The sequence below is a fragment of the Ailuropoda melanoleuca genome, chromosome 17 (assembly GCF_002007445.2).
Source record: "Ailuropoda melanoleuca isolate Jingjing chromosome 17, ASM200744v2, whole genome shotgun sequence".
NCBI classification, from domain to species: Eukaryota; Metazoa; Chordata; class Mammalia; order Carnivora; family Ursidae; genus Ailuropoda; species Ailuropoda melanoleuca.
In genome coordinates, this window is record NC_048234.1 from 20,933,954 (window position 1) to 20,948,303 (window position 14,350).

At 38.7% G+C, this 14,350-nt stretch overlaps 1 protein-coding gene across 7 annotated transcripts in view; it reads left to right on the forward strand.

Annotated features, from left to right (window-relative positions):
* RFX3 (regulatory factor X3) overlaps window positions 1-14,350 on the forward strand; it is a 275,646-nt gene that overhangs the window by 146,434 nt on the left and 114,862 nt on the right. For all 7 annotated transcript variants that reach the window (XM_034647224.1, XM_002919098.4, XM_034647226.1 and 4 more), the window contains one exon: window positions 11,753-11,850. In XM_034647224.1, coding sequence (XP_034503115.1) covers window positions 11,753-11,850 — 98 coding nt within the window. The remainder of the gene's footprint in view (window positions 1-11,752; window positions 11,851-14,350) is intronic.

Sequence of the window (14,350 nt, forward strand, 5' to 3'; positions counted from 1 at the left end):
AGGGAGATTTAAATAACATTTTTTGTTTGTTTGTTTGTATTTTCCTAGCTTGTCCTGTTGCTCAGCCATGCTTTTGTTCACTGTGGTCCTGTCATAAACATCCTTTACCTGCAAATTATTTTGAACATTCACAATAGCCGTGGAGTTCTTTCTTGGCAAGAAGCAGTCAATACCTTGTGACATGCCATTTATTTTACTTTTAACCAAGACTGAAAAAAAAATCGGCTTAGGTTTATGATTTCTATTTCCCTAGCCTGTGTCTGTTAAGGAAATTAGTTTTTCCCTCGTGCTTTTTCTGTCCTCACATCTTCCCTTCTAGCATAGCCACGCGGTGCTCTCTCAACTTTTTGACCTATCTTTCCTCAATCCTTCAATTCCCTACAGTTTTACGAGTCCAGAAATACTGAATGAGTTCTGTTCCTTCTCTTTTCTCACAAGGCTGCTTTTCTAATTAACTCTCTGCCGCTGTTCTGGCTGTCTTACTCTTCCCCGCTGCCCTCTTATTAATAGCTGTTCCGATGTGGATTCTTTTCTGCTTCACTTTGGTCAGTCACACAGCAGCCTCTAACATAGCCACTCTTATATCTCATGTTTTTAATCTGCGAAGAGCTCTTCCACGTCTCTTGTGGGTCTGTTAAAGACATCTTAATGCAGTTTCTGACAGTTCTCAGTATAGATCTTCCTCGACTTACGATGGGGTTACATGCAGGTAAATGCCTCATAAGTTGAAAATATCCTAAGTCGAAAATGCTTTTAAAAATACACCTCACTTACCAAACATCATAGCTCTGCCCAGCCTACCTGAAATGTGCTCAGGACACTTACATTAACCTACAGTTGAGCAAAGTCATCTAACACAAAGCCTGTTTCATAATGAAGTATTGAATATTTCATGTAACTTACTGAGTATACTTTAAGTGAAAAGCAGAATGGTGGTTGGGTACCGAATAGTTGTGTAAGGGTATCTGTTATCTGTCCATTGTTTACCCTCATGATTGCGTCGCTGACAGAACTACGGCCACCTTGCCCAGAATCACAAGAGAACATTGTAGCACATATCTTTAGCCCGGGAAAGAATTGAAATTCAAAATTCAAAATGTGGTTTCTACTGAATGCCTATTGCTTAAAATTGTTAAGTTGAATCATCGTTAAGTCAGGGACTGTCTGTACTAAGGTTTGAAATGTCTGGCTCCAACCACAAGTGTAAGGAGTGCTCTTCTGTAAGAAAGGCAATGAAGAGCTTGACATAATAAAGACATTTTTACAAAGAAACTAATGTTGTTCTTAGCTGACTAATAAGCTTAACAGTTATAAATGACTTCATTCACTATTGAAAAGGATTTGTTTTGAAGCGTGATTCATTTTTTTTTTGAAGAACATCCAAAACAACATATTGTATAAATTTGTCCTCAAAATAATACCGATTCTGTCGAGCTAGCGCATTTTCCTGTGGTATGTACTTTGTTTTGGTATTCACTTCCTTTACAAATAATAAGAATTATAAAAGAGTACAAAACTAAGCAAATGCATTTGTAATATCACATTTGAATAGTAATAAGAGGAGCTTCATTTAAATATGTATCAGTAAGACAGGGTTAAATCGGTTAATTCATCTAGCGCCTTTGAATGTAAATACATTGTTGCCTATATTTATATTTTGGGGGATTTCTTTTCCCCTTTCATTTGACAGAGAATGGATAAGTTTCTGGTAGAGAACATTATTATGGTCAGACCTCATTACTGCCAACATTCATTCATGTACTAGGTAACCTTTCAGAAATTAGCCCAAGGTCATTTTTATTCATTGAACAGTTAATTATAGAAATAGTTGGTTGTTCCTCCTAATTCTACCTTTGTCCGACTGTTTTCAGTTCCCGTTTTCACCACTTTATTGTTTATTGAAATTCAAAAATGGTGAAAAACTTTTGGGAAATGCAACTGAATGTTTTGGGAAAGATAATGAAGTTAAAAGAAAATCAGTTTCCTATAGAATTTATTTAATCATCTTTTTCCTTTCCCCTAAGAGCTTCGATAGGGTAGGCAGTAAAATGTGACGGTTTATAGATTTCACGAAGATGGATGGAATATATAGTTCCTAAGAATCGTAATGAAATGGCTACATGGTGTGAGTTTCTCCATCTCTCTTCATAATGCCGACCTGGATGGTTTCTGTGATGTGGAAATGTTAGGGTTTGGAGTGAATGGTCAAGAACAAATTCTTGAGACACCTTCAGTGCAAAAAGCCCAGGGACAAGACCTGTGGGCGGAGAGAGCTGCGCTGGGGTCCTGAGGAGTGGCCGATTATGTACTTACAAGTTGGGAGGGGGTTAAGGTTAGTGTAAGTCTCTAAGGAATTTGGAAGCAAGGTTTCCAGGACCTTGAGGGGACTGTCTATTGTTAGGAAAAGGTCATTTATTACTATCTAATTAAACCTTAGTCTTGAGATCCTTCAGATGTATATTGGTGGGCTATATGCTTGAAGGATGATTACTAACATGTATCTTGGGGGCAGGTAGAGATAGAGGAAGTTTCCAAAGGAATTTTTATATGTTAAAGGAGACTTACAGGATCCTGGAGTTTGGGCTGATGTTAAGCTAAGGATGCCTTTTGCTCTTAGCAAACAAAGTATTAACTGCAAGGCAGTTGAGTTCCTAGAGGAAGGTCATTCCACCTGTCACAAGGACTTGTCAATGGGCTGTAAGTTGTAAAGAAATTTAATTTTTTCTTTTGCCTTTGTTTCACACATCACTGCACTAAAGTATGGCACTTAAAATAGAAAAGAAACTTATAGTAGATAACAATCTACTAAATATTTGAATACAAATTAATGTTTAACGTAAGAGCAGTATCAAATATTTGAACAAATTTAAATCACAGTTAATTATTTTAGGAAAGAGAAAAGAGCATGCACTTCCTCTTAAAATTTCACTTTTGGTCTTTAAAAATGCATTAAAGGGCATTCAAAGTGATCAGATCAGTTCACTTTGGAGTAATAAGCATACCTTGGTGGTTTCATTATTGAAAAAAAAAACACGAATGCACTTATGCACGTTTAGAAGCTACTAAAATTTTACAAATATTCACTGGGCATTTTCTTTGCTAGGTATGCCATTATTTAATTATTGAATAATTTTTAAATAATTACAAAGTGTTTATAGTGTTGGGTCTTTGGAATATACCAACAATATAAAAAAAAGTATCTCTGCCCTGTATGTGGGAACTTGGGCCAAGGGTAGGGGTAGGCTGGAATTCTGCCATTCTCATTTTCCAGCCTGTGACTGGGTTTGTAAACTCTGTGAGACTGGTTCTATAGATGCAGATATCTTCCTGGTCTAATTTGAGGTAAAAGGGAACATTTCTGTGGCTTTCCAACCCACCTTTATTAATAATGGATCGCCACTGTCAAAACAGGGAAGGAAGGAAGGAAGGGAGGAAGGGGGAGGGGGAAGGGAGGAGAGGAGGAACAAGGGAAAGAGGGAAGGAATGAGCAGAGAAAGAAAATCAAACAATCCCTCAACTGAAAACTAAGTAAGAGACTCAAGGATCTTAACTTCGGGGGCTCCTGAGTAGCGCAGTCGTTAAGCATTTGCCTTCGGCTCAGGCCGTGATCCCGGCGTTCTGGGATCGAGCCCCACATCAGGCTCCTCTGCTATGAGCCTGCTTCTTCCTCTCCCACTCCCCCCTGCTTGTGTTCCCTCTCTCGCTGGCTGTCTCTCTGTCACATAAATAAATAAAATAAAATCTTTAAAAAAAAAAGATCTTAACTTCGCAGTGGTGATGAGACATGCATACATAAAATAGCTATTTTCCATAAAATGGTTGTTTTTCCTTTTTTTCTTCTCCTTTTCTTTCTCTGTCCATATTTCCCTGTCTTTTTACTTCCTCCACCATCATTACACCCTAGAAAGATACCTTCTCAAACCACAAGCACAGTTCTATTTCTCATCATCACTAAATTGTTTTGAGGGTCAACTCAGTTCCTGCTGGTTGATAGAAAAACCATACATACTAGATAATAATAAATTATATTACCTCCAAAATATGCTATAATTCAGTATTCTTATTGTTTAGTTTGGTCTTTATTTACTTTGGTGATTCCTAACTTGGCGGGTAATGCAGGCGGGTAATAAAGAATGATGCCCTGTTTTGACGTAGTAAATTCTCAGTGTGATCAAGGGACATATGTATATATTGCTGTCTTAGATGAGTTAGATGCGTCTATCCAGACTTCTTTCCCAAGGTTCTTGACATTTTCTGAGTTTATTTCTACTTTGATTATGGAATCACATGTTTCGAAGCAACCCTTGATGAACATTTATTGTGCAGATTTATGGCTGAAACCAAGTGGGGTATAAAGCTGAAATTTACACAGATGTAGAAGACGAGACTCTTATTTTTGAAGTATTTAAAATTTAGCTAGTTATTCAATATGTATTTTAATTATCATATGTCTATACCATGCTTTATATCTATATCTAATAATTTTGGATACTCACAAAAATTCTTAATGATGGAGGAGATAGATTTTTTTTTTTAGGATATAGAATTTTTTACGCACAAGGAAATTATTACTTAAATAAGTTGACTCTTCCAGTAGATGAACAGCAAATATCAGCACAAGGACTTAAAATCACTTCTCTTATTTTCAAATTAAATGATTTTGCCACCTCTCACCGTATTGGCTACTATGAAGGAAACCAGATGAGAACATAAGTTACTACTAAGCCACATGCTACCGCCTGTATGAAGAGTCCTAAGAGAGAAAAAGAAAGGAACAGTCTCTGTTGGGATAAAGTAAGTGACAGGAGGCTTTTTAGAGGAACTAAATTTTAAATCAGGCCTGGTTGGAAATGGTGGATTTGTGTTGGTTGATGAGATAATTTATATGGGGAAAACAACCAGAACTTAGGAGAAGATAGCAAGAATGTGCAAAATTTTAAGGAGTGTTTATAAAGGAACAGAGAGGCTATGTTCAGAAATACCCATCAAGGTTTAGATGGTATTAATAAGATTTTGTATCCTAGTCTGAGTTATTTTTCATTTAAAGTGTGATAGGGAATTTGTGTTAGATTGGCTTTTTTTTTTCTTTTTTTCCTTCCTGAAATTTTTGCTAGAATTCACCCATGAAGCCAACTGGACCTGGAGTCTCCTCTGAGGAGATGAATTTGATTTTATATATATTGTTTTTTCTCTCTTTTTTTTTGCAAGTGTTGGTTTTTTGTGTCTTTTAAGGACTTTCTCCATTTAACCAAAGTAGTTAAATTTGTTGACATTAAGCTGCCTTTATGATCTATTTTCTCTCTTTAGGATGCTTTTTCCCCTTTCATCCTCAGTATTCATAATTTGTGTCTTCTTTCTTTTTCTCCTAAATCTACCTTAATGTTTAAAATTTCATTGATTTTTTTTTAGTTGTCTTTCCGATGTCTGTTTCATTGATTTTTTGCTCTTTATTTCCTTTCTCCTACTTCAGTTTTAATTTGTTCTTCATTTTCTAGCTTCTTAAAGTTGAAACTTTAGATTTAATGCATTGGGGATTGTTTTTCTTAATAAAAATATTTAGAACTATAGATTTCTCTTTGTGCACAGCTCTACCTGCGCTCCACAGATTTTGATGGATTGTATTTTCATCATCATTCAACTAAAAATATTTTTAAATTTCTCTTGTGATTTCTCCTATGAATCATAGGTTAAAGTAAGGTGTATTTTGTGTTCATCATATAAGTGTTTGAATGTTTTCCAGGTAACTTTTCATCTTTGACTTCAAATTGAATTCTTTTCTGGTCAGAGAACATACTCTGTTATTTTATTTATTTGTTTATTTATTTATTTGACACAGAGTGAGAGAGAGCACACGCACACAAGCAGGGGGAGCAGCAGAGGGAGAGGTAGAAACAGACTCCCTACTGAGCTGGGAGCCTCATGCAGGGATGATCCCAGGACCTGCGATCCTGACCTGAGCCGAAGACAGTTACTTAACTGACTGAGCCACCCAGGCTCCCCTGTTTTAATTATTTTAAATTTGTTAGGACTTTTTTTGTTTTTCGCCATTTGAGCTTTTCATGCCTCATGTCCACGAGCACTAGTAAGAGTGCATATCCTGTTGCTGTTCTGTGGATTGTGGTGTGAAGGTCATTTAGGTCAAGTTGGTTGATAATTTCTGTATCCTTGTGATTTTCAGTCTTTGCCAACTATGGAGAGAAGGATGTTGAAGTGTCCAGTTGTGACTGTGGGTTTGCCAGTTTATTTCTTTGAATTCTCTCATGTTTTGCTTTATGTATTTTGAAACTCTGTTCTTAGATGCAAACAGACAGGATATTTCTTCTTGATAATTTTATTGATGAAATATTCCTCTTTATCTATGGTAATTTTCATTAAGTCTACTTCAGCTGCTATTAATAGAACTGCTCCATCTTTCTTATGACTGGTGTTTGCAAAGCTTATCTTTCCCACATTTTTTTAATTTTTAACCTTTCTGTCTCTGTGTCCTAAAAGTGTGTTCTGGGGGCATCTGGGTGACTCAGACAGTTAGGCATCTGACTCTTGATTTCGGCTCAGGTCCTGGTCTCAGGGTCATGAGATTGAGCCTAATATTTGAACAAATTTTGTTCAAAGTAGAGCTCTGCTGGAGATTCTCGCTGTCCTTCTCCCTCTTTTCCTAGCCCCCCACCCCTGTTTGCTCTCTCTTAAAAAAAAGATAGATAGATGGATGGATAGATAGATAGATGAAGTGTGTACTGGTGGAGAGTATATAGTTGGGTCTCACATTTCTACCCATTCTGACAATCAAGATTTAAAACTTGTGTATTGAATATAATTATCAAAATGGTTGCCTATAATTTTAGCATTTTGTTATTTTTTTTTTTGTCCTGTTTGTTGTTCTTCTATTCCCTCTGCCTTTGCCTTCTATTGGATGCATTGTGTTTTTAAGTATTACATTTTACCTCCACTTTTGGCTATACTGTTTTTTTTAATTTAGTGTATGTCCTAGGATTTTTAGTATATATCTTAATTTACCATAACCTCTCTTCATATAACGTTATACCACTTAACGTAAAAAGTGTTACAAAAGTGTATTTTCATTTCTGTCTTCCATCTTTTGTGCTATTTTTGTGATACGTACATTTCCCCTCTGCATCTGTGGTGAACTCCATTACCTGTTGTTATTATATTTACTTTACATAGTCAGTTATCTTTTATAGAAATGAAAAGATGAGAAGACAAAGGAAAAAACCCTTTAATTTCCCTGTAAATTTGTTACATCCAGTGCCCCTTATTTCTTTGTATAGATCCCAGTTTGCATCTGTATTATTTTTCTTTAGCCTCAGAACTTCCTTTGTCATTACCTCCCCTGGAGGTTTGCTGGAGAAGAATTCTCTCAGCTTTTATCTGAAAAAGGATTTCTCCTTCATTGTGGTAGGACATTTCACTGGAAATGGAATTCTAGGTTGAGATTCTTTTCCCCTAAAGACTTTAAAGATGTCATTTGATTGTCTCGTGCTTGCATTATTTCTAACTGGGGATCTTTCAGTCTTTCTCAATACATGTTGCTTTGCATACAATGTGCCCTTTTCCCATCTGCTTTAAATGTTTCTCATTATTATTGATTTTTAGCAATTTAATGATGATGTACTTTGATATGGTTTTCTTTGTGCATTTGGGCATATTGAGCTTAGATCTGTGTGTTTAAGTTTTAATCAAATTTGGAAAAGTTTCTACCACTCTTTCTTCAACTTTGTTTTCTGTTCTTCTTCCAGGACTCCCAACTGCAGTTAGTGTTGTCCCATAGTTCACTGATTCTCTATTCCTCATTTCTTTTTTGTCTCTATTCTTCATGGCAGATAGTTTTGTTTTTTGGGGTTTTTTTAAAGATTTTATTTATTTGACAGAGAGAGAGAGAATAGACACGAGTTGTGGGGAGGGCAAAGGGAGAGGGACAGGCTTACTCCCCACTGAGCAGGGGGCCTGATGCGGGGCTCGATCCCAGGCCCCTGGGATCACAACCTGAGCTGAAGGCAGATGCTAAACCATCTGAGCCACCCGAGTGCCCCACAGAAGATAGCTGTTATTGCTACGTTTTCAAATTGACCAGTCTTGTCTTCTGCATTATATAGTCTGCTCTTAATCCCATTCAGTGAATTTTTCTTTTCAGGTATTGTATTTTTCAACTTGTATTTTTCAATATTCTACTTGGTTCCTTATAGCTTCTTTCTTTTTTTCTCATCATATTCATGTTTTCCTTTAAAACTTGTCTGCTTGTAACTATTTTAAAGTCCCTGCCACTTCCTGTCTTTCATTTCTGTATGTTTCTATTGATTGGCTTTTTTCTCCTGGTTGTAGATCACATGTTCCTGCTTCTTCACGTCTAATAATTTTTTATTGGGTACTGTACATTTTGATTCTTACAGTTCTTTATGTCTGGATTTTGCTGTCTTCCTTTTAAAGTGTGATACTTTGTCTTGTATAGGCAGTTAAGTGAATCAACGTGATCTTTTCGAAGCTTATTTTTTAGCTTTATTTTTTTATTTTTAAATTTTATTTATTTGAGAGAGTGAGAGTAAGAGAGAGCACTTGAGCGGGGTGAGGGGCAGAGGGAGAAGCAGGCTGTCTGCTGAGCAGGGAGCCCAATGCAGGGCTCGATCCCAGGACTCCAGGATCATGGCCTGACCCAAAGGCAGACACTTAACCGACTGAGCCACCCAGGTCACCCATTTTTTTACCTTTATTAAGATGGCTCTAAAGTGGTCTTAAGGATCTTAAGGATCACACCGTTATGATGCCTTTTCTCAAATGACCGGAAACCTTGTTTTTACATATTTTGTCCAGGTTTCTGTTTGTTAAGTGTGGGGAGGGCATTTCTAGTATATTTATTTCATTGTGGCCAGAAGTGGAAATCCTTCCATGTATTGATTTATGTATTTTTTGTATTATGTATGTAACAGATGAATTCATTTTCACTTTAAAAATCTAAGAGTAATATAAATATTCAGAATAATAGATGCTAGTCCCCTCACCTCTCCCATCTCATTTCATGTCACTCAACAGAGAAACCACTTCTAGAAGTTCGATGTGCATCCTTCTATTTTCCTTCATGTACTTATGTCCATTTATGTATACATGTTCACACAAATGAGAGATATACATATTTTTTTTAAAGATTTTATTTATTTATTTAACAGAGAGACAGCCAGTGAAAGAGGGAACACAAGCAGGGGGAGTGGGAGAGGAAGAAGCAGGCTCATAGCTGAGGAGCCTGATGTGGGGCTTGATCCCATAACGCCGGGATCACGCCCTGAACTGAAGGCAGACACTTAACGACTGCGCCACCCAAGCACCCCAAGAGAGATATACATATTTTTAAACATAAAGCAGTTCTGTAAGTATTGTTCTGCAACGTACTTTTTCACTTGATAACGACTTAGAGGTAGAGATCTTATTATTAAAGTATATATCAATTTTTATTTTTTAACATTAGCCATATATTCTACAGAATGGTTTTCCTCTATTTAATCACTATGCTTTTCAGTCATTAAGGTTTTCCCTTCTAACTTTTTGCTCTTCTAAACTGTATTTTTAAATAATATGGTACAGTGACTTTTCCGTGGTAAATATTTCTGTAGAAGAAATCACGAATTTTCAAAGAGTCTGTCTATAAATTGTCTTTCCAAACAGTTTTTACATGTTTACTCCCAACTAATAGGAACTAGGCACTTTGAAGAAATGGTTGATTCTAGATCTAGAACAGGAAATGTAAGAGATAAGTCTAGAATATTTTATCACAACAGAAAGCAAGGGAGGTAAGAAAGATTACTATGATTGCGTCAGAAGATCGAATGCCCTTTGAGGGTACTGCCATTGGTCAGAGGTGGGGCAGTTTGCCAACTAAAAAACTGCTGGACTGGAAAGCATCAAATATGTTTAACAGCCAAGAATCATAAAGATACCAACCAAACCAAACCCCAAACCTCATTGCTCACCTTGGAAGGGAGCTGGGGATAAAATTCTGAGTACTGGTAAGGAGAAGAAGCATGTATTTATCCTCTTCCTGTACGAACCTTATTTCAAAGTAACCAAATAATTAATGAGAGGAATTTCTTTTTATTTATTTGTTTGTTTGTTTATTTGAGAGAGAGCATGAGTAGGGGGCAAGAGGGGGAGGCAGGAGATGGAGAAACAGGCTCTCCACTGAGCAGGGAGCCCGACGTGGGGCTTGGTCCCAGGACCCTGAGATCATGACCTAAGCCGAAGGCAGATGCTTAACCAACTGAGCCACCCAGGTGCCCTGAGGGGAATTCTTTATAGAAGTCTACTAATAAATGAAGAAGGAATTACAGAATCAGACTACCGAAGTTATAACCTTTATTAATTGAAATACAAGCCCTAGAAAATGATTGCCAGTGGCGACTAATACTCTCAGGGAAAGCATGAAGAGGCAGCATTTTGAGGAGTGGAGGTAGCTGACAACACCTGACCCCAAGGAGAGACAGCCAGCTGTCATGTGGCGACCGATATGGCAGCTTTTCAAAAATTGAACCTGTTCAAGGCCCTCAACCTAACTACCAGTTTATAGGACCAACATGAGAGAGAGGAACTTATTAAATGACATCTCAGGGATGCTATCAGCCAAGTCTAGAATTCCAGAAATTCTACAGGATAAATAGCCAGTTTCTTCAATAAGTAATGGTCAAGAAATAAAAAAGGATGGGAAACTGTTAGAGATCAAAAGAGAAAGATAGGAAATTTCAACCAAATGTAACGTGCAGACCTCATTTGGATCCTGATTGCAACAAACCAACTTGCGACATTGGAATAATTAGATTTTAACAGTGCCTGGATTTTAGATGATATCCAGGAATTGTTAATGTTTTATATGCGATATTGGTATTGTGTCCATGTTAAAAACAGTCCTCCTCTCTCAGAAACAACATGAAGTATTTACCAGTGAAGCGGTACAATCTCTGCACTTGCTTTTAAATCATCCCGAAAGGGCTTAAAAGGGGGAGAGCTTATGGTGCTTATGTATCTGGATGATGAGTACAGGGGTTTATTATAGTGTTTTTCTCTACATCTGAGTGTGTGAAATTTTCCGTCAGTAATTTTTTTTTTAAAGATTTTATTTATTTATTCGACAGAGAGACAGCCAGCGAGAGAGGGAACACAAGCAGGGGGAGTGGGAGAGGAAGAAACAGGTTCCCAGTGGAGGAGCCTGATGTGGGGCTCGATCCCAGAACGCCAGGATCACGCCCTGAGCCAAAGGCAGACGCCCAACCACTGTGCCACCCAGGCGCCCCTCCATCAGTAATTTTTTATTTTATTTTGAAAATTTTTTAAAAAGTCCTCTCTGTGCCCAGCGTGGGGCTCAAACCCCTGACCCCCGAGATCAAGAGTCGCGTGCTCTCCTGACTGAGCCAGCCAAGCGCCCCATGAATTTTTTAAATGGCAAAATAAACGTGGCTGTAACAGACCAGGCGAAGAGAGTTTCACAAATCAGCAGAAGTGAGGAGCTTTCCGCAGTTTCACCCTGCACGTCAGGAGTATGTCTATACCTACACACCTGCAGAAAGGGTGTCCCCAGACTTGTAGAGAATTGATTCCTCATGCTTGCTACAGTGGATCTGGACCCCCCACGCGCTCGTCTTGAAATTAGCATGAGCCTTGCAGTGTTCAACACCCTAGAGAAATCTTTGCGGCAAGGCTCACGCCGTGCGCTCGGTCAGATCGGCGTCTCACCTCGGTCCTCGTGTTTGTGTTTCAGGTACAGCAGGTGCAGACTGTGCAGCAGGTCCAGCATGTCTACCCAGCTCAGGTGCAGTATGTGGAAGGAAGCGATACTGTCTATACCAACGGAGCGATGTAAGTTGATGCACGGGAGCAGTTTTCATTCTCCCGCGTAGTCAGAGAAAAATGATGGACTCGCTGACACGTCCCACTATTCCCAAATTGTTTCCTTCTTTGCACGGTAATTTTTTTTTTTTTAACCAGATCAGAGTTACTGGAATGAGGCTCCTGTGTAGAGATTTGTCTAGGTTTGTGACGAATGTGTGCTGATTTTCCTCTCAACCTCGGTGGAATATCTTAAATTATGAAAACTGTTAGGCCTTTTAATGGTTTTCACTAGGTTGAGAAAAATGTGTACCCCTCGTTGGTGATTTCTGTATCTTATAAGTTTCTTATAAACCCTGTGCTTTCTGTTTTTATAAATAAGGTGAATTTGTGCATGTGTGTTTCTCGGTAAACTAACACAAAACTAGTACCTTTGTGTCTTTTGGCATTTAATTCAATGAAGTACTGAGTCTCCGTAAGAGTACCTGGTACTCCAGTCTTGTCTTCCTGTCTGAACTTGCCCACCCCCCCGCCCCCACCACGCAACTCATCACCTTCACAGGAACAATAGTATAAATTTGTAAATTTATACCAATTGTGTTTTTTAGCCACTTTGGATTAAGTAAGATTTGGGATGTTATAAGAGACTAAGAACTATTACAAGTCACCAGGATTGTTTTCATTTAACCACTTGAGGTTTTGTTTGCAATGTGTTGGGTCTCTGGGTTTACCTGAAATGAATTCAGATTCTCTCATTCTCCTCTGCGCACCTCCCTTCAACGTTGGTGTGCCCCAGGTTGATAACCTCTGCTTGCTTTCTTCTTACTGCACCTTCTCTCTGCCTGGGTGGTTTCATAGAGTCCTATGATGCCAACCTGTAACCTCCGTGAGAGCAGGAATTTTTGTCTCTTGCAATAAATCTAACATCAGAAGAGTGCATGATACATAGTCAAAGTTCAGTTATTGTTACCTATCGTTCTTATAACTAAACACCTTGGAATCCTACTTTAACTCTGCATGAGTTTTATTATCATGATTAAGATACTTAACTATTTTGAGCTTTTTATGATTCTTTCCTGGAAAGTGGGAGGATGATGATCTCACTCTTATTAGGCTGTTGGGAGGATTTGAGGAAATATCTTTATAGCAACTAATACAGGGCCTGGAAGACAGTAGCTGATACCAAACTGAAAGCTGTTCCCCGATCCGGACTTCTCTTTTTTCTCATTGCATTTGGTCATGAATCTAAATACATTCCCATGCCTTAAAACCTCCATTACCTATAAAATACTATTCACCTTTCCACCTTGGCATTCACCCCATTCCTACCTCTCCAGCTTAATTTTCCACCTGTTCTAGGAACAACCAACTTCGTGCGGGTTTCCCCAAATACTACCCTGTCGTGCCTATTTTTGGATGTGTGGTTTTCTCTGCCTTCTGTCCTGTCTTCCCAGTTCCCTGCACCGAGCCTTATGTGATCTTTATAAACTGCTCCCTTCTCTCCCCTCTTGTGACATGGACCCTGGCTCTGCACTGTGTATCTTTCCCTGTAGGGTAACGACAGCCCTGATCCCTGACTTGCACTTCCAGCACGGTGCTATGAATGCTCATTCATATTTCTCAGACTGGGAAGAATTCTCTCTGAACGGAAAATGTCATTTTGTTGTTTTATTTGCATCTAGTTAGGACACTGGCACATAATAAAGGGTCAGTGGATTCTGTTGCTGTAGTGAATCCATAACTCTCACATATTTTCGACACACCCTGAATATTTTTTTACCTGTTTGTTGTGTAGGACTGGGGCTTCCTGGAGTCAGCTTTTAGAATCTCTACCATAAACCCACACTACGGTTGGCATTGACACACACACACAAAAGATGCACCTGCCACTTGGACTTGCATACTATCAGGGAAAATATAATGGGTTTCTAGATGCTGCTAGAGATCACTCAGTTATATTGTCATTGCATCCTTGTCTGTGGTTTCTCTGTCACAAGAGCCCCAGAGTAAAGGCATCCTAGACAAAGCCTGAACAAACCGGCCCCCTGCAGCAGAGGGCTGAGTTACCACTCTACTGTCTGTTCCTGTAGCATCTTATCTTACATGTATTACAGCATTCTTTCAGCAGAGAATCCCAGAGAAATCTGACAAATGCAAGTTGGAAAAATGAGGGCTTTTATCTTTGTCAGGTCATAAGAAGTCCAGAGGTAGCATATTGTGCAAATCACTAGCGCTCCATGGTGCAAATATCAAGTCAGCCTTATTGGAGAACATCTTGCAAGCTGACGTATAGCAGAGGGAGCATAACTGGACTGGATACACCATGGAAATTGCTCCAGTAGAGATGTCTAGCCTCACAGAGTGCTGCATATTTCTAGGGAACAGGGGCAGGGAGCATTAGCTGGCTACATAGTAGGCGAAAGTGGCTTTCTTAGAGAGAGAGGGGCAGCTGCCTTCCCAGCTCAGTTCCATCAGCCTGTTCTTCCATCAGGACTAATCAGACCTGCTGAGCCAGCTTGGAGCTAAACTA